Below are 20,970 nucleotides of genomic sequence, written 5' to 3' on the forward strand. Positions count from 1 at the left end.
CTATGGATTCATTACTGTTGGAAGTTTAGGCCTTCCTAAAGGCCTGATTGGCTCTGAGCACTCTGCAAGCTGGGGAGCTGAGCTACATTTGGGTGGCTCCGCTGACTTTGTGGCTGACAGCATCGTTAAGCCTCACTAGATTTGGACCCTCGGGCTCTGACCTTTTTTAAATTTCTTCCATATTGAGTGCACTTTGGGGATTGTTCATTCATTCTTTTTATCTTTTCTTCTTTTTCTTTTTTAACATGACTACATTGTGCCATCATAAAAAACGAATTTTTAAATGTATCAAAAATAAATGTTGGTACTCCTCATCAAATGCAAGTAAAAAGGAAAAGTAAGCATATTTAATTATCACCAAGATGCTGTGGCATTTTGTAATGGGCTCATCAGGTATGTGATCCAACTCCAGGCCTGGGCGTCACTTGGTGACACAAGAGCTTCCCTTTCTGAGCTTTCTCCCTAAATGGATGCCTTTAGTGGCTCTTCACCTCTAATCCTTGGGGGATACAAATGTATCATTGAATTCTGAGAAACTTTATAAAACAAAGTACGATAGTAGCCCTAGCTTTATTCTATTATTAAAGCCTCCTGTTCTATTCAGGTATTTGGTTATTGTTTTGTCTGGAGCTCTGAAATGAGAGGCCGGCGGGGAGAAGATAGGATAGACGTGAAATCGCCATGTATTGCCTTGTAGGGGAGCAGACAAGTTTGAAATAGTACAAATGCTAGGATCATACAGCTAGAAAATACCAGGGCTTCCAATGGTGTCATAGTCCCTGTGTTACCCAAAATTGAAACTCTGCAGTTTTAAAGTTGAGCAAGTATAAACTCTAAAGTTCCTTTTTTTAATGTTATGATCTCTGGACTTGATTTCATAATTTGTTTCAGTTTGACAAATCAAATAAGCAAATCCGTCCCATCCCCATTGCTGTCGGTTCCACGTATCTCATACATATTACTTGGTCTCATGAAGAGTGCTAGATATGGAAAGTGAGAGCTAGATACTTATTCTTCAGAAATCTTAGATGTCTTCCCTGATTCCTGTACCATCCGCTCACAGGGACATGAGGGACATTGTCCTGTCATTCCCTTTCAGTCTTTTTTCTATATCCCATTTTTCAAAATTAATTAATCATACTACATGTATAGTTTGAATCTCATTTTTCCACTGCATGTTATAAAATAAGCATTTTCTGACGGTAAAGATAGTTTTCAAGAGCTATCAGATCTTGTGAGTGGTGATGCCATAGTTCAGTTAAATTTAGTCCATCAGGTAAGGAGATTTCCCCAGGGTTGCTCTAAGAACTGCTGGACTTGAACATGATTGCATGCACACTCTGCCCTACCTGGGGAAATTCAGCAAACGCAAGATAATTTTCACATGTTTGATGACTGATTGTTATACTTTCCTATGAACGTAGATGGCTCAGGACAGACAGAATCAGAACCAATCATGTGGAATGCTTTCTTTCTTGGAATATGACCTCTATCCTCTTGCATTTTGGTAGTTTGCTTTTGCACAGACGTGGAACCCAAAATGTAGAGTGGCATGACCTAGGCAGTGTCCTGTGGCTCCCTTCTGGAAAATCAGTAATGAGATCAAGGACCAGGTTGTCTTTTTCCACACTATTTGCCTTCAAAGCAGTCTTCTTCGCTGTTTTCATCTTATCAATTTCTATATCATAATAGTCAAAGCAATTGTTTCAGCAACCACCCATTCACTGAACATTTATTAAGGCCTTGCACCTTGCCTGGACTCCCTGAAAATATGAAGATCAATAAGGCAGAGTTCCTTCCCTTAAGGAATTCAGTGTGAGAGGAGGGTAGAGAAGCAAACAGATGATCACCACGTGTACAAAGACACTCGGGAGGCTGAAGGAGGAATCACATCTGCTTTGGGACTTGACCGAGGAAATGCTGACTCTGAAGAGTAGTCAGGGGTTGCTCGGTGAAGGGCTAGCAGAGGTGCAGAACAGCATGGCAAGTGTGGGCCAACAGTCGTCAGTTTGGGGTAGATATGCGGGATGGAACCGAGGTGGATAGCAGAAGGAGGCGAAGATGCTCTGGGCCCCTAATGAAGTCTTGTCACGTTTAGGAGGCCATGGATTTAGAACGGTAACTACTGAGAGTGGGGGTACTAGATTGCAGAGAGGCTGAGGCAGAGAGATGAATGAAGAACTTTTTGTAATATTCTAAAGAGAAAATGCCAGGGGCTTGAATTAGGACAGAAGCAGTGAGAACAGAGGGGAGGAGACAGAGTGAAGTTTGTTTAAAGTTTTAAGACCGAGATGGGAAAGGGTATAAGAACAAATCGCATGTACCATCTTGGATGCCTGGATGGGTTGTGTTTCCAACCCTCTAAAATAAAGAGTACATCAGATGCGCCTGAAAGGGATTCCTCACCTTCTGATCTGTGCTTGCTTCGTACTCTACCATGGATCTGAATAACTAAGAGTTGTAGACCCTCCCAGTGCTAGCTAGTCAGGCTTTTCCTATCCTAAGTTTTTCTAGTTAATTGCCCAAAACAAAGAAATAGAATGTGTACATTAGGCCCCCTGATTTTGCTTGGTAACCTAGAGAAAATCATTTATAAACCTTATCCTATAAGAAGAAGCACTAAATGCAAGTACAGAGTTTGGGGCGGTTTTCGGTATTTAATTGGCTTGAAATGGATACTGTATGACCAGATCTTGACTGATTGGTTTTTGCCCCACCGGTAGAATGCACTGGGCTCTGTTATTTTAAAACCTTCATATTTTGTGGGGCGCCTGGGTGGCTTAGTTGGTTAAGCATCTGACTTCGGCTCAGGTCATGATCTCAAGGTCCTGGGATCAAGCCCCACGTCGGGCTCTGCACTCAGCAGGGAGTCTCCTTGAGATTCTCTCCCTTTGCCCCCCAATCCCGCTCATGGGCACTCTCTCGCTCTCTCTCTCTCTCAAATAAAATAAAATCTTTTTAAAAAAATAAAACCTTCATAGTTTGACATATGCCATATTTTGACTGTATTTAAATAAATGGAGGCAAATTAACACATTGATGTCAGCTGAGGACAAAGGATATGTCCAAAACAAGAGTAGGTAAATCAACAAGTACATGATAATGTGAAAGGGTCCGTCTTATTAAAATGTCAGCTCACTTGGAAGAAATAATCTGAAACTGTTCGTTCGGTTTGCTTTCACGATCTTGGGAGAGTGTGTTGAAAGAGCCATGGAAGTGAAAGCGGACAGCAGATTGAAGATGTAGATAGTGCTGTGTCAGCCAACTACAAGTGGGCTTGTGCAGGCCTCACTCTGCCCTGGGGCGTGGAAGCGCTCATCCCATTTCGAGTCCTGGATTGGACGGTCATGTCGTTTCTCTTGGGGTGATTCCATAGCACGTGATTTTTACTTAATTGAGCATATATGTTGCACACACCCGCTCTATGCTAGCTCTGTGGGAATTCTGAATAATAATAATATTAATAATCATAACAGTATTTGCTGATCACCTGCTATTTGCCAGATACCCATTCCAAGTTCCAAGAACTTTTCCGAGATCAACTCATTGAATCCTCGGACAACTCCGTGAAGTAGTTATGATTATTAGCTCCATTTGACAGCTGAGAAGACTGAAGCAAAGAAAAGATAACTTGCCCAAGAGCACCCCGCTAATAAGGCGATGCAACCAGGATTTGAACCTAGGTGGGCTGTCTCCAGAGCCCGTGTTCCTAATTACAGTAGTTCCCACTTCTTACCTCCCTGAAGAATCTGGTTTGGTCATCACTTTCTCCTGGAGGTTCATCTTCGTTCCTCACCCCACCTTCAGAGATCCTCTAGGTTACGTGCATACTTTATTCAAAACACATTATTATGATTACATTCATTGCGCAAAATGCTAGTATTTGTAACTGTCTCTCCTACCAGACCTGATCTTATCCTCCTTGCATCTGCGCCTGGCATTTTTGTGGTGTTTGGCACAGAGCAGATGTTCAATAAATGCAGCTTGTGTTGAGTTGACTTGACTTGAACACACAGTGCTTCTCCCCAAGGAGCTTTTGGCCTACTTGGAAAACAGTTTCTATCTCCATGAAACAACCGAAGAATGAAGAAGTTCAAGCTAAGAATACAGTACAGACAGCAGGTGTTACCAGATTTCAAAGAAGGAGATTCGCTGCAGGGACCAGTTTGGATTGGGTTGGATTGGATAGCTTCTCCAAGTACATAGAATCTGAGAGGAATACAGATTACAGCTAAGGAAAGGAAGAACATTGGTCAGAATGTTGACCTGAGGTGGCTGTGAGTGAAATGCTCACTTTGAAGGGGGGCAGCGGAATTGCATCAGAAATATAGGTTGAAAGTACCTTCTCAGGGATACAGATCAGCTATGAGCACCTCAGAGAGGCAAACCCTTTTCTCTCCTGGGAGCTTCTTTGCTGGTATCTTGTATATGCATAATCCTCCCAAGACTACTTTATATTATATATATAAGATCCTGTGTGACTGAGCTCCCTGAGGGCAAGGACTGTTTTTTGCCAACGCCAGGGACAGTACCTGGCACATGGTAGTGGTCAAAATAACAATGGCAGTAACAATTTACAGTTATATAAGTAACATTGATTATAATATATATATATATATTTATGATACATGACATTTACTAGATCCTTATTATGTTCTAGCCAGTGTTCTGATTGAATTGTATCAATTCAGTCTTTGTTGAATTTTGCCGTCCTGTGAAGGTTATGACATCTTGGAAATCTTTAATTATGTAGACCCTCTCTGGACATAATCTGCATCTTAATTCTGCAAAAGCTGCACTCACACACACACACACACACACACACACAGTCTGAACCAGAGCCAGAGACTGTTGGAAACTAGGAATCCGTTTGTTCAGTGGCAGGTTGGCCCAACCAAACCGCTAGTGCTCAGGACAGGCCACCTGCCTCGGGAAGAAACTGAGAGACAATGCTGGACAATCAATAGTACAGTGGAGTGGACCACAAAACCACACACACACACACACACACACACACACACACACACACACTCTCTCTCTCTCTCTCTCTCTCTCTCTCTGCTCTTAATTCCAAGCCGAAAGGACTGGGCGTGCTGACATACTTCTTCTTCTACTTAGAGTCTCAGCCCTAGTTCACAGGTGGGGCCACTCCTAGACCCAGCTGTAGGTTACAGGTTATCGGCGGGAGAAACAGTCAGGAACTGGCCTAGACACACGTGCAGAAACAGTTTGAGACGCTGTAGCTAGATAGCTACAGGGTTTCAAACTTGGAATCTATGTTCTTTTGCCCAATTAGGGAGGCCCCCCAAATCTTCCCTGTGTTGGCTCAGCCTCTCCAAATATGCTGTCCTAGAATCATGCAAGGAAAATAATCTGGACAGGGCAATAAGCATTTCGAGCAGGCAGGAAATATTTGTAAAGTATTTTCTTCGTATGCTACTAACGTTCAAGAGAAAAGTACTTTTAGAAAAATGTTCAGGCTTAATTGAAAAAGCACACAGTAATCAACTTTTATTCCCAGTTGGCATAAAGCTGTCTTACTGGTAGCCAAATTTGGGATGCCTGAAGACAGACAAATGACTAATACTAGGGCTGTGTGTGGCCAGGACCAAATGTATTTTCTGACCACAAGACCATGTCTGGACTCTCCTTTATAATTACCACACAGCCTACTATAATTGTAAAACTTATATTTACTTCCTGCCTTTGACATGTAATTCAGGGTCCAAGGCTGTACCCCAAGCTGGAGTGAAGTAGTCTCTGTTACTTGCTTAAAAGCTATAAAAATCATCATTGTGCGAGGATGTGTGTGTGTGTGTGTGTGTGTGTTGCCACCGCTATTAAATATGTTAAGTACATCCTTGTGAAAAATATGCCCACCCTTGCCTTGTCAGATGAAGCGCTTTACTAATCAGATATTTATTGAACTACTCCTACATGCCAAGGACATTTAGACTCTCGGAAACACCAGTGAGCAAGACAACAAAGTCCCTGCTTTCCGGGAAGAGAACAGGGGGGAGGGGAAAGGAGGAAGGGAGGGGGATAGGTGAAAACAGCACTTAACGGATTTGTGCCTTGTGGAGTCACAACCCAGTAATGGGAGAGAGCACGCCTGGGTGGCCTCTTTTAGCTTGGGACATCAGAGAAGGCCTCTCCAGAGAGAGGACACTTAAATGAACGTTTTAAAAGGACAAGAAGAAGTAGGAAAAGCAAAGATCTGCAAGAAGAACATTCCAGTCAGGTTAGTGTAAAGGCCCAAAGACAGGAAAGAGTGGCATGTTCCAGAAACAGAGAAAAGACCACTTTAAGTCCAGCACGGTGGGTGAGAGGGAGACCGGTCGGGGGGGTCGGCTGTGAGCGCCGCTGCAGGAAGCAGTGTGGGAGCGTTACGACCCTTTTCAAAGCAGAGATTCTAGGTAGGAGGCTACTGCAGCGGTCTGGGCAGGAGGCCATTGTTTGGACTGGGATATAGTAGAAATCGAGAGAAAGGGCTAGATTTACTCGATTTAGACTTAGGGAATATAGTTTAGAACCAGTCAACAGAACTTGCCAATAAGGCTCCATGTGACGAACAAAGGAAAACGAGTAATTAAGAATAATTCCAAAAGTCTTGGCTTGAGCAGCTAGAAGGATGATGGCTGACTGGGGACGACTGAAGGCAGAGCTGTTTAGCTCATTCCCCGTCATAACTGACTGATGATGAACCCACATCTTGGGGTTCAACAGATGTCCTCACTACCCCCTAACTTACGTCCCAGGGGAATATTCATAGACTTCTGGAATTCTTTGTGCACTTGGTTACTACTTCAGGCATTTCCGTGGTTTCTCTTTCCGCTTCACGTTCATTTTATGACATCCGAAGCAATCACGTCCAAGTTACTAACTCACACCCTGACACATCAAGGTTCCCCTTATGGGCACCTCTCTAACATTAACTCCTGTCTGCACTTCCACCGTCCGCATGTGGCTTGGGTACCCTCCCTCCCAGGCAGGGGCGGAAGGGGGGGATTTGAGATTTGCCCACCAGATCACAAGTTGACAGCCGACACGTACTTCTAACAACATACCCTGTGTGTGTACGTGGAACGCAGTATGACTAATTTTCTTGCTTTTCACTTTATAATAAGGAAAACTTTTTGTGACCTCTTTAATAATGATTGAATTGATTTAATCCACTTATTTATTATAATATCACTATTTCCTACTTTTGCCTTAAAAATATTGTGAGGCTTAAGTTTTCTGGCCTATACCAGAGGGTATTTTGTGAGGATTAAATGTGATAATATATTTAAAGTGCTCAGTACATTGACTGCAGTGTAGAAGGCGGTAAACTTGAGGTGCTGTTATTAATAAAATAATAATCTGGGGGAGGAAAGGGTGGCTCCCAGAACCTACACACTGGTTTTAGTCTTCAAATTAAGCAGGCCAAGAAAACAGAGCCATGCGCTGATTTACTAAATCCCTGCCTACCTTTGAACAAAATCTATAATGTCTTTAGATTTCGGATTTCTCAGGTGTTTGAGAGAATTAGGATAGATAACTTCAGCTTTAAAACTTATGTGGTGCATCTGGGTGGCTCAGTCATTAAGCGTCTGCCTTCGGCTCAGGTCATGTTCCTGGGATCCTGGGATCGAGCCCCGCATCGGGCTCCCTGCTCCGCGGGAAGCCTGCTTCTCCCTCTCCCGCTCCCCCTGCTTGTGTTCCCTCTCTCACTGTGTCTCTCTCTGTTAAATAAATAAATAAAATCATAAAAAAATAAATAAAACTTATGTGGGTCTAGTAGATGATCTATATTTTTCTCTCCAGTCTTCCTTTACCAAGCTTATCAAAAAGTCTTATCTTTGGATCAACTAAATGAGTGTGACTGATATTTACTGCCAGATGTGACCTTCCATTAGCACATCAGAGATCCCAACATTAATATCACTTTCTATAAATATCGATTTCGGGTGAGGAAATGTTCTATCTCAAGAGAGGTTTAGCTATTGAGGCTCTTTCCCTTTTTAGACTCCCAGTCCGTGAACTATTACTCACTGTCGGCGTTCTTCCTCCAGCTTACTTTTGTTACCTTCTTTCATGATCACGGATGTTGATAGCCGCCTACAGTTTCTGAGTTCTCCACTCAGCCTTCCTTAGTGATTGCCACTGCATTCGAGTTGTGCTTTGCTTCTTCCTCTACCTTTTACTTTAAAAATAGAAAATAAAAAACAAACCCACAGCTTTTCCCATTGGCAGAACTCTGTTATTCATCTAACAGAGTTTCTGGTGACTTCCACAGTATCACATCTACAGTCAGAAAAATGCCATTAGGGAAAAAAATAATCTGCCATCAGCTCAGAAGAAGCTCTGTAAGAAATGGACAAAGAGGGACCTGAATTTTGACTATCAAACACACAATCAGAAGTGGGCAGTAGCCGCCCACAGGCGGAGGCTTTGGAAAGTGAATTAAAGAGACAGAATGCTCTTAGCTCTGCTCCTTGACTTTGCTCCTTGTCCACCTTTCCTGAGCCCTTGTGAGCAACCACTGGGTTGAGGAAGGACTCCTCTAGGAGTCTAATTCTTTGCTCTGTGAATGCCAAAGACGGGTCCTGGGACACATAAAAACCCTTCGTAGGTCCCATCCCACATCACAGCAAACATACCTCCACATTAAATATACTTTTATTGCTGACAGAATTTTTTGAAAATATCTTTATAGTTTTGCTTTGGAAATAGGTTGGTTACAAGTACCTTATAATTGGCTATTTATTTATCAGCAATTATCTTAGCATACCTGGGAATTATTAAGCTCAAACCTAAATCCAGCCTACATATTGCTTCCAAATTGAAATATTTTTGATTACCAAGTCAGCAATTTTTTTAAAGATTTTATTTTATTTATTTGAGAGAGAGAGCACAAGTTGGCTGGTGTGGGGGTGGGGGGGCGGAGGGAGAGGGAGAAGCAGACTCCCCGCTGAGCGGAGAGCCCGGGATCATGACCCGAGCTGAAGGCAGACCCTTAACCAACTGAGCCACCCAGGTGCCCCCCAAGTCAGCAATTAATGAAGTTAATCTAACATTACATTTTGTCAACCTTTTTCACTTACTAATCCAGTTTTGTGGTTCTCCTGCTCTGAAGCCAACAAATGATTTTCAAGGGCTCAGACATTTTTACAGGTCCTTGAAAAGCTAGAAGGCACAGTACCCGAGTGGCCAATGGTTAAAAATGCCCTGCCTGGGAAGTCCTATGCTCTGAGGTCTCCACTCCTGCCTTCTTCAAGGAATGAGAGCTGCTTTGAGGGACATTTCTCTAGGAAAACACAAGAAGCTGACATACAAGTAGCAGTAGTCTATAAAACAAGGTGAAACCCCTACAAAAACAGAGTAGCTAGGGGCAGAATCCCTGGTGCCAGCCATTAGTTCACTGGGTGACCTTGAACGAGTGCTCTGTGGCCCTTTTCCTGCCCCCAGTGGTCCTTTTCTGGACAGGCGTTCCATCTGGCCAAGGTGGGAGGCCCGGGCCGTCAGTTTTAGGAACAGAACGGTGTGCAGGACCATCTGAACCTGAGACAAGGGTCTCCCTCCCACATTAAAAACAAAGCAATTGTTAACATTGATGTTATTTTGCCAGAATGAAAGAAGGAAGGGGAAAGAAAAAGCAGTAAGGACAGGAAAGGCTGGGGGGGGGGGCGGTGCGCGCGGGGGAGAAAGAGGAAGGAAGACACTGTCAACACTTACATTTAAAAAGCTATTGATCTTTGATATCTGTGCAAAGTGATGTCTCCCTGCTCCAGAAAGAAAGGCTTTCACATGAGATACTCATTCTCATTATCCCATTCAGAAGCCATCCATCATCTGTTTGCTCTCAGTAAGGAGCAAGTGTGATGAAATGAAAAGAACATAAATTTCAGAATCACATAGGCTCTCCAAAGGCAGCCTTACCATGAGTGTGCTCAGCAGTTCTCAAAATGTGGTCCAGGGACCCCTAGGGTTCTCCCAGGGCCCTTTGCAGGTACCCACGAGGTCCAAACTACCTTCATAATAATACTAAGATGTCACTTGTCTTTTTCACTCTCTCTCTTTCCATAAGTGTATTTTTCCAGAGGCTACATGACATGACGTCACAACAGACTGAATGCATAGACAGATATCAGAATCCCACTGTCTTCTTATTTATTTAAAGATTTTATTTATTTATGTATTTAGAGAGAGAGTGGGGGGGAGGGGCAGAGGGAGAGAGAGAATCTCAAGCAGACTCCCTGCTGAGTGCAGAGCCCAATGCAGGGCTCCATCTCACAACCCTGAGATCATGACCCGAGCCGAAATCAAGAGTCAGACGCTCAACCCACTGAGCCACCCAGGTGCCCCTCAAAACCCAACTATCTTCTATTAAGCCAAACAGTAAAGATATTTTCAAAAATGTAAAAACAATGCCACTCTTATCTCAAACTCTTTTGTTGTTGTTCTGGAAAATATAATTACTTTTAGTTTTGAAAATAACATTTATGTTAACATGCAGTGGAGTTGTTGGGTTTTTTTAAGTTTTATTAATTTAAGTAATCTCTACACCCAACGTGGGGCTTGAACTCACAACCCTGAGATCAAGGGTCACATACTCTACCGACTGAGCCAGCCAGATGCCCCAGGAGTTGTGGTTTTTTTAAATGAATTGATAAATGCATATTTTTAAAATCCCTAGTCTTAATGTCTGCTATGGCAAATATTGGTAACTATAACCCCAAATAAGTTTTTTGGGGTCCTCAATAATATCAAAAAGTATAAAAGTATTCTAAGACCAAAAAGTTTGAGAATCCCTGAGCTAGCTAATAGTAGTTACCCTTTATTGAATGTTTCCTTGTGCCAGGGGCTTTGCAAAGCATGCTATATTTGTCATCTCTTTTCATCTTTGCAACAAAGCTGTAAAGTAGAGGCTTTACGAAAAAGATCTTACTAGCCTAAGGTCTCCCAGCTGGAAGTGAAAGAGATAACCAGGCCCTTCTGACTCCAGAGCCACACTCTGGATTACTGGACAGTACTCCCTCCCAAATTAATTCTTTGAAAAAGGTATCTCACTGCTCTGAGTCTGTTTCCTTATCAAAAATGGGCAGAATCCTACCTACCCTGCAGGATTCTCTTAAGAGCAGAAGAGTTAACGTGCATCCAAGTGCCTAGCAAGGTTGCCTACCACCCAACAGACCCTGAGAAACCATTAACCTCCTTCCTTCCTTCCATTCCTTCCTTCCACTCCCTCCTGTCCTTAGCACAACGTTAGACCAACGTGGCTCAGCGACTTCCCTTTTCCCCTCTAGATGGTCTTCAAGCCGACAGAGAGGCTGATGGAACAGAAGGAGTTGATGAAGATATGATTGTAACCCAAAGTCAGACCAACTTCATCTGCCCCATTACACAGGTATTGTCTCCTTCCTCCTTCCCAGAAAGACAAAGCAATTCACTTCATAAAGGCAGAAGACTCCTGTTTGCTTTCTAACTTGATTTCACTTCTCGGGTAAGGAGAGAGGAAAGGAAAGGGATGAAGCCCAGGAGGCTATGGGGGAGGTTCCCCGGGCTGGCAAGACTTTTCAGTCAACCGTGCCCTGAGGGATCGAGGAGGAAATTCTTGGCCCACGAGCCAGCTGACATTGGTGCCACGGTCTCCCTGCCTTTTCCTCTGTGGCCATCTGCCCCAGCAATGATCTAGAGCCACGACACTGCGAGGTTGAGCACGGGAAGCCCCCAGATGAGGAAAAAACAGTTCTAAGTAATTGGTGACTTGGAGAAGTTTCTGGAAGTGGATCATTATCATTCCTGAAAGCTGAATGTCTCCTTGATTGCAGGTGGAAATGAAGAGGCCGGTGAAAAATAAAGTGTGTGGCCACACCTATGAGGAGGAAGCCATTGTGCGCATGATTGAGTCCAAGCACAGGCGGAAGAAAAAGGCCTGGTGAGTCGGCGCCGGAAGGGAAGTGAGCCTTCCCAGTGGTGGTCAGTCAGAGGTGGTGTGCTCGCGCTAGAGGAAAAGACACTTCCATGTCCCCCATAAAGCCCACCCACCTCCCTCATGGTGTAAGCACGGAAGCCGGCTTTCTGGAAAAACAATACACGACGGAAAAATGAGTAGTCTGCTCAGGAAGAAGCTGAAGCAACTTCAGCCACACCTTCGAAACAGGAGAAAAAGGAATTGGGTGCAAGTTTCATCATTAATTAATAGGAATGTTCATGAAATTGTGCTATAGCCTGAGAAAAGATTAAGGGGAACTGTGATACTAAGAGATTTCTTTTTCCCCTTCTGTATGAACTTACACAAGAAGAAATGGCAAATTTTCTTGCATCCTGCGATACAGGTTAACTTGGTTAAAACGTTCCGAGATGAGATTTATATCCAGAGGTCTTGATCGAGATTGAATTGTCAGGGAAAACCTTTCATATCTTTAATTATTTAAATAACTTTCTGAAAGGTTCAAGTAAATTTATGAATCACTTGAGTGAGAAAAAAAAATTTTTTAATTGGAATGTTTGGAGAATCTTCCTTTTACCTGTATGTTATATGTATTTCCACCCCCTGCCCACCCCCCCACCTGTGCATTCCTACCCCCCTGGTGCACAACCTTGGAGGACCGTGGCTCCATTCCTGTGATAACATGGAATCCTGGGTTGGCTAGACTCACTATAATTCAGTTTGGCATTTCTCGTGCTCTTATCACAAATTTGTTGTAGGAATGGAATTGCAGGTGTGACCAGTTCTCAATGGACTTCTGATAACAGTCACTTTGATATGTGGCTCGCTTCTCCATCACCCAGAAATTTGCTGGTCCGGACCCAGAATTGGAATTCCCCAGCATTCCTCCTGTGGGCGTGGACTTAGAGATAGGGTATTTGAGACTCTAGATATCTTGATGGTCATTCAGTCAAGTCATTTACCCTCTTTGTCCCCGAAGAATGCCCTCATGACTGCAAAATTAAGAGTGTTGAGTACATTTGTATCCATTTTGAGTCCCAGCTTAAGAGTTGAGATGTTGTATTTCCCTAGTGAACCTTCCATTTTCCCTGTGAATATAATTTCCTTTGTTTATGGACTTCTGAGCCTTCCCTTTCTACTGACTTTTTTCTGTGTTCATTCTCTGAAAAACAACCTTTTAATTGGCGGAAATGGTAATTGCTGAGAATAGATATTCCCAGATAGTTCTTTTTCTTTTTTTTTTTTTTTAAGATTTTATTTATTTATTTGACAGAGAGACACAGCGAGAGAAGGAACACAAGCAGGGGAAGTGGGAGAGGGAGAAGCAGGCTTTCCACGGAGCAGGGAACCCGATGCGGGGCTCGATCCCAGGACCCTGGGATCATGACCTGAGCCGAAGGCAGACGCCCAACGACTGAGCCACCCAGGCGCCCAGATAGTTCTTTTTCACAACTCTTACTTTCTTAAAGTTTATGATATTCTCCCAGAGTCAGATTTGGAAAGAGCAGGCACTGATAACAAAGTACATTTCTCACAAGTCCCAGGATGGGGATGGTGACTTCAAGAACAGTCTCACGTGTAAATGGATCTTCCTAATTACACGTTCGACTTTCTAATGTCCTTTGGCTTTTTTGAATTGTACACGCTAGTTGGAAGCACGCGAGTAACATTTGTCAGTTAGAAAAGTGTCTTTTTCCTGTCATGCTTCTATAACATGAGCGCAGATTCTGCAAACCGCAGGTTCTCATAGCTTGATAATAACAATTAAGTCCAAGTGGAAGAAGTGTGGGAGATTCAGAGAGAAGGTAGTATTTTTACTGGGCCTTGAAAAAAATGAGAAGGATTTCAGAGAATGATGAAGAAGAGTCCTTCTGGCCAACAGGCTCGCCCCACTCAGAGCCTGTTCTACTTGGTGGTCAGAAGGTACAGTCGTGGTTACTCTTTGTGAGCGGGAGAATGGAAGGATGCTCTGGACAAGAACAGTAGAACAGTAAGGAGAGTGGTGTCAAGATTCATTATAGAGATGTTAAATGTCATGATTTCTTTGGTTTCCTCATCTATAAATTGATGGTAATGATTGTAATTGCCCCCTGGTATGTTTGAAATTTGAATATGATCTATGTGAAGTACTTTCAAGTCCCTGGCCCATGGTAAGACTCGGTAAACGGTACCCTTACCCCCCCCCCACCGCCACCCTAATTCTTGCCGCCATTATTCCGTAGGCATGAGACAAAACTGCAGGGTTTTGAGGGAGTCAGGTGAGTCAAGTTGGAGGTTAGGAAGTTACTCCAAGACAATTCAAGAGATGGATAAAAAAGGCATGAGGTGACAGCATCAGTGAGAATGTGTTTGCAGGGGATTAAGTTACCGATGATGGGGGCCTGACTGAGGCAGAAGGGAATGAGAATGGGGCCCATACTGGGGGCACAGCTAGCAGGATTTGGCAACTGGGAGTTGAAGGGAGGAGGAAGGGATGGAGGATATTTCCAGAAGGGTAGCGGGCTCATTAGCCAACAGAGAGGGCAGGAGTGACAAACACATTTAGGAAGGATTATGAGAGGCGCAGCTGGGGTCCTGGGAAGCTTGGGGTCCTAGCGACACAGCCATTTGGAAGTGCCCCTGAAGCCCAGAAAATGTGAGGTGTTGAACCCGGGAGAGAGCTCTGAACTCAAGACGTCATTGAGAGGTAATGGCTAGAGGAGGCAAACCCACTCACCTGCCGCCCAGGGGCAGCTCTGGGCGGCAGGTGAAAGCCGGCCGAGAACCACCAAGGACAGGACCGTGGCCTGGCTCCGGGCAGCACGGGGCCCGCGGCCAGCCCCGCTCTGCTCACCGCCTCGCCCTCAGCGCCCGTGGACCCTCAGAAAGGCATTGCACGCATTAAAGAGAAGGCAGTCGGTGGAAGAAGACCCCAGGGAAGCCGTCTGAGGCGTAGCCCGACGAGACAGGAAGAAGGAGGGGAGGCGCGTGTCCCAGGAGCAGCGGGGCTGTGGGCAGAGTCCTGGAGACAGGCTGCACTTGGCAGCGGATTACACCTCAGGGCCTCTTCATCAGCTACTCCAGAGCTTCCTGACTGAGCATGAAGCAGTGTCATTTCCCATGATGCATGTGAGCCCGAGGAGCAGTTCTGGGTCCCCTTTGTTTAAAAATGTCTGTGACACATCCAGTTTGAGAAATCGAGGTCCTTCCTCCTAGATGGCTCTAACGTTACGTTTTGTCAGACTGGAGATCCAGGTACATTGTATGACTGGGCGCTGACTGGAATCGTCCTGGCCATGCTTTGGTGTCTGCGAAGATCTCTCTCCCCTGGCTTGAGTCAGGATAGAACTGTGGAGACTTTGGCCCTCACTAAATACGGTAGTTAAAACAATTTCCTGAATAACTGGGCCGTGCGTTATCTCCCTAACAGAGCTGCCTGATGATTGCCCCAGTAATAAGATACTTCCAGTGTTCCACAGTCATGTCGTTCCTTTTTTGCTGAGGAACAAGAACTGTGTTTTACCAACAGTCCCATTGAACAGCATGTGGAGTACAATGAAGTTGAGGAGGGAGGTGTCGTTGAAGAGCGGAGCGCTGGCGTTGTGCTCACCGTCCCTAGTTCACTCTTGGCCAAGGGGCCATTTCGCCTCTCAGAGCCCCCATGTCTTCTTGGCAGAGCAGAAAGAATAACAGCATCTCCCGGGATCTTAGGATTACAGAAACGGTGGGGAAATTCCAGTCTAGGCCTGGACCAGCACATTTCTTGGCAGTGGAGAAGCAAACCACTTAAGCGAAAGCTCCTTTGGAACTGCAGAACGCTAAACAAATCGGCAGTACGGTTAGAAAGGTCGAGACTGTCAGTGTTGTTATTATTTACCTCACCGCTTAGTGACACGTTATTTTAGACTCAGAGGAGGGAGGACAGAGTTACTCGGTGTATTTAGGTATGACCGGAACCCGTCCCACTCAGACTTCCAGAGGTATCCGTAGACCTCCTCCCAGAGCTGGATTGGACCTTGGAATTCTTGGGACCCAGATCCAGGAGCTCACAGGACTCCAAATCTTGTACTTTAGAGCTGAGGCTGAGGCCAAGGTTCCCCGCAGCCTTCTGGGACCCCTGAGACCCGGGCTCTCTTTGTTCAGTAGACACTTTCATGCTTGCTCGATGCTCTGATGGAATGTTCTGCCCTGTCAGTGACCCGACTTGAAGACCCAGCCTCTCCTTCGAGGCCTGTAGGTCTGACTGCTGCACAGTGATGATGCGAGAGCTTAGGATTGGGTATTGCCACACCTAACTTGCTCACCAGGACGTCCTGGGGATTAATGCACAAATGCTTATATAGAGTGTTATTTCTCCGGAGGAGGAGTGCCCTGATTCAGTATCATGTCATTACGGGCTTGTCTTATCCTTTGTAGCTGAAAAACTTGTGTTTGTTTATTAGATAGGGTGAGAAACAAGGTTCTCCCTCCGCTCCCGAATCGACCTCTTCTCCAGGAAGTCTTCCCTGACCCGTCACTCAGGCTGGGCAGAGCGCGCCTCATCAGGCTGCCATCGCAGCCTTGCATCGTACCTCGCCCATGTCCCACCAGCACCCCTCAGTGGGGCTGCCTCCTCTCCACGGGCTTCTTGGGAGCAGAAGCTGTGGACTAGAGTCAAGTCCTCAACCCTTGTTGCACATCGCCCTCCTTATTTCTCCTGGCGACCCCGTTCTATGTCATCTTCATGGCAGAAGAAACTGGGGCACGAGAATTAAAGCCACTTGCCCAGAGGGTCACAGCCAAGAGGCTTGAGCCCACGTCTCGCTCACTCTTGAGCCTGTGTTTGTGTCAAGAGGCCATCAGCTCCCCCTGGGAGGGCTTTTGGGTGAATGCCTCTGTCCCCCAGAGTTGATCCCTTAGGTGAGGTCAGACTTCTTTGTTCGAGACACAGGTCACCCTCGGCTCCATCCCATTGTCCCATTGTGAGGAATGAGCCTGCAGTGTGTGGTTGATCCCATCAGACATGTTCAGAGTCCTCTCACGTACCGACGGGGCGACTGATGTCACCAGGAAGTCCTCCCCACCTCAGTCTCCACTTCCCCCTCTACGCTTATTCACCATCTGGCCATCGGGGCTAAAGACTTGGTACTCGGGAGTGGGGAGGACTCCAGGCCGGCCATCGCAGTGCATGTTCACCAAGTGACAAGTATGAAGTGAGGGTGACCCCCAGCGCATGTCATCCCGGGGCCCACTTTGAGGTGCATTTCCGCATCACAGACGTTGAAGTAATGAAAAAAGTGCCCTTTCTAAAGTCGTGAAAGTGTCCGTATCCCTCTCATAATCACAGCTATTTACTTTCACAGTTAAAGAAACGATTCACTTTGAGAAACCAGTGTAGGACATGTCTCAAGCGCCTCCAGGCCTTACCCCAACACAGAGCCCGACAGGTAGAAGGACGCATAGCTGGGCAGACCGCCTGATCCTCTTTCCCATGCGGGCCTTTTTACAATCACGTTTTAATACACATCCCTGCCCACAGCGGGCACATTTCATGATTTTAAAAATAAATATTGTTAGCACGCATATTATCTATTACATTGATTAATGCCTTTCTTATATAAAGATGCCTTGGTCCAGAAAGAGCAGCCAAGAAGACTGTTCTCCATGTTGAACAGCCGGGCTTCCCACCGCTGGACAAATCAGAGTTCCCATGATCAGCTTTCTTCCCCTTCTGGTTTCTGTCTTTTGTCTTGTATTTATTACTTTTGATCTTGTCTTATAGCTGTTATTTTTTGTCTTAATATACCTGTGCTTTTCGGAGAGTTGTCTCAGATCACTGGGCCGGAGCTCTGTGTGGGCAGGAGTCTAAATTTGTATTGCACAGTCGGGTGCTCAGAACCCAGCACAGGGCTGGTCAAGTGCTTGCACAAATGCGTGCATGTATGCATTGGGTATGTGCACGATACAGACAGATCAGCCGCTCGAAAATGTATCAGAAGAATGATGGTCAGGGATGCTAGTCTTAGGAGATAGTGAAGGGGACACGGGGTAATACTGAGCACCGTGTTGCCTGTAGCCCTGGGAAATAGGAATTCTGCCGCCACTTCAAATCTGAAGGCATAGAGGCTCAGGAAGGGAACATTTGTTGCCTGTGGTCTCATAAGGAGCAAGTAGGTGTTGGCCATATTCAGAACCAGGTCACCTTAACTCCAGACCCTGGGCACTCTACCCTACCCAAGTCTGCTTCATGCTGAGAGGAAATCAGGTGACTTCCTCCAGCCCGCTGCCTTCAGAGGGGACCACATCTAAACAGAGCCGCGGCTTTAAGTACCTCCCCCACTTCCATGGGTGACTCACACACACTGATTTCTTCAGCCACAATTTTCCCGAGTCTCTGCCAGCCCACACAGTCTCTCCACCGGGAGGACGGGTGGGCATTTCGGAGGGAACAGAGACCACCTGGGACTCCTGACTCCATCCCCCTTGCTCCCCGTAGAGATAAAGGGTACCCCCAATGAGCCCGTTGGCTGGGGGCCAACTCTGATGAAGCTCAGCCCTTCTCTTCCCTTACACTGTGCCTCTGACCCCACAGCAAGTCCTAGAGGTTCTGTTTCCGCCCTGAAGCCGACCACCACCTGCAGCCCTGGCCTTGCAGCCCCCTGCCCCGCACTGTGGCGGGGCTCTCCTACTCTTCTGCATTCATCAGCCAGAGCCGGGGTTCCTAAACATAAACCAAATCGCGTCCCTCCCCTATCTCAAACCCTCCAGGGTGTTCTCTTCATATTTAAAAGATAATCCAGAGGCGCCTGGCTGGTTCCATCGGAGGAGTGTGTAACTCCTGGTCTCAGGGTCGTGAGTTCGAGCCCCGTGTCGGGTGTAGAGACTGCTTAAATAAATAAACTTAAAAAAATTTTTTTTAATAATAAAATCCAAAGCCCACCTGACCCTCTCCAAATGCCCTCCGTCTCTCCCTGGGCATCTCAGCCACACTGACCTTGCTCTTTTACTCCAGGCCACCAAGCTTCTGCCTTCTTGGCTCCTGCCTCTGCCAGGGCCACACGCAGCACCTGTTCTAGATAAGATCTCAGTAAGGCTTGCCCTGACTCCAGCTAGAGAAGCCTCACCCCACACTCTGTCCCTTGACCCTGCTTCTTTGTCTTCAGAGCACTTAATGCGAGTGAACTCACAGCACATGCTCCCTGGTGACTTAGTGATGATCTCTGTCCCTCACTGGAAGGCGAGGTGGGCCCTGTTTGACTCCTGCCTGTGCTCTCAGCCTTGGGCAGGGACAGGCTCAGGTAGGCCGTCAGTGAATAAATGAGTCAGGGCACATCAGTCCCGATTTCTAGAACATTCTCCTTTTGGCTAAAACGTCTTCATGTAAATACTTGTATGTGAGAAGAGTTTAGGCCGAAGGCATCCAACTTAAGTGATTTTCTTCTCCTTGACAGTTGCCCCAAAATTGGCTGTAGCCACACGGATGTGAGAATGTCTGATCTCATCCAGGATGAAGCACTCAGAAGGGCCATTGAGAGCCACAACAAGAAGAAAAATCGTCCATCCGAGTAGGAAAAGCACACCTCCCTGCAGGGATGTCCGCAGCCTACCTCCTACCCCAGCCGCCTGGAGACAGCAGTGTTTCTCAGAGCACCTTGACTGGCTGCATAGCGTACTTTGTTGGGGTAAAACTTGAGAGTTTTAAGTGTAATTGGAAGCCTTTTTCTATGTCACAGCAAAAATCCAAGCATATGATATTGTTTATTTTTGAGTGTTCTATAATTTTAAATAAAACTTTGATTATCTGCAGCGTGTCCTGTCTGCACCTCCCGAGGTATAAATTGTTCCAGTGGTGTGGGCGTGGTGCTGGCCAGGCCTTCTTACTTCTAATATTTCAGGCTGTTTTTTATTATGGTTGTAACCAAACAATGTCTTTCGAAGGATATTTAACAGGGAAACATGGAGAAAGACCCCCACGGCTAGCATTGTCTAGCAGCATCATAAACAAGAGCATGAGGTTGTAAAGCAGAGCCAGCTTACTGACCTATATTTACTTTGTGTATCGACAGTTCCCAATAGGTAAATGCTTCTGTTTGTCGTCCTGACTGACCAGCACAGAATGCTCCGGTGAGCAGGCTTATCGGTGCAATGATACTTGGTGCCCCTAATGGAAATTTCGCTATGGCCCTCCGAGAGCCTGAAGTATCATTAGAAACAACCACATCCTGACTGTCTCCGCCTTGCTCGGTGGCTCTCTGCAAGTGGCTTCAGGCTCCTGGGCCTTGGGGTCTTCAACCATGACATAAAGATGTTGAGCAAGATGTTCTCTCATGTCCCTTCAGCCCCAAACGTCTGTGCACTTAGGACCAGCCAGGTCTTTACGTTGAACATCTTTGATTATATTCTGTGTCAAGAGTGCTAATCTATTAAATAATCTCCATAGCAACCTTTTATCAACTAGAATATTTAATTAAACCAGACAAAGCATACCCTGCCTACACTAGGAAACCAAGAAGAGCTAACAGGGGCTAATATTTATTGAGCACTTACTGTGTGCCAGGTGCTAGTCCCCGGGCTTCACATATATATGTTCACTCCTGTGATCTTCACTGTCTGCTGAGAAAGGTACAAGTTTTGTTTTTTTTTTTTTTTTTTAGATTTTATTTATTTATTTGAGAGAGAGCACAAGCAGGCTCTCCACTGAGCAGGGAGCCTGACGCGGGACTCAATCCCAGGACCCTGGGATCATGACCTGAGCCAAAGGCAGATGTTTAACCAACTGAGCCACCCAGGTGCCCGAAAGGTACAATTATTATTCTCACTTTGCAGATAAGTAAAATGAAGCACAGAGAGGTGAAGTAACCCGTGGAAAGTCACAGAGCTCATAAATGGCTGAGCTGGGGCAGGACCTCAGGTAGCCTGATCCCAGAGTCTGAATTCTTAATCCTATACTCTCCTCCTCCCTATTGGTTTATTTAGATCTAGAAATATGCTCAAAAGTTCACATTTAAGAAGTGAAGCTTCTGTAAATAAACAAAAGAGTTCATTAAAATGGAGGAAACAACTGGAGTTGACATTTA

At 45.6% G+C, this 20,970-nt stretch overlaps 1 protein-coding gene and 1 non-coding gene across 3 annotated transcripts in view; both read left to right on the plus strand.

Annotated features, from left to right (window-relative positions):
- Positions 1 to 19,712, plus strand: part of NSMCE2 (NSE2 (MMS21) homolog, SMC5-SMC6 complex SUMO ligase) — a 209,579-nt gene extending 189,867 nt beyond the window's left edge. The window contains exons 6-8 of one of the 2 annotated variants that reach the window (XM_073893199.1): positions 11,289 to 11,389; positions 11,814 to 11,920; positions 19,345 to 19,712. In XM_073893199.1, the coding sequence (XP_073749300.1) occupies positions 11,289 to 11,389; positions 11,814 to 11,920; positions 19,345 to 19,462 (326 nt within the window). In that variant the 3' untranslated portion in view covers positions 19,463 to 19,712. The remainder of the gene's footprint in view (positions 1 to 11,288; positions 11,390 to 11,813; positions 11,921 to 19,344) is intronic. The other variant, XM_025871106.2, reaches the window with a different exon arrangement.
- TRNAR-UCG (transfer RNA arginine (anticodon UCG)) lies at positions 2,770 to 2,853 on the plus strand. Its single transcript has one exon. It is a non-coding gene; the product is annotated as a tRNA-Arg (tRNA).
- Positions 19,713 to 20,970: the final 1,258 nt, after the last annotated feature.

Source organism: Callorhinus ursinus, unplaced genomic scaffold, assembly GCF_003265705.2.
Source record: "Callorhinus ursinus isolate GAN/ISIS: 27379988/994484 unplaced genomic scaffold, GSC_fseal_2.0 scaffold5, whole genome shotgun sequence".
Classification (NCBI taxonomy): Eukaryota; Metazoa; Chordata; class Mammalia; order Carnivora; family Otariidae; genus Callorhinus; species Callorhinus ursinus.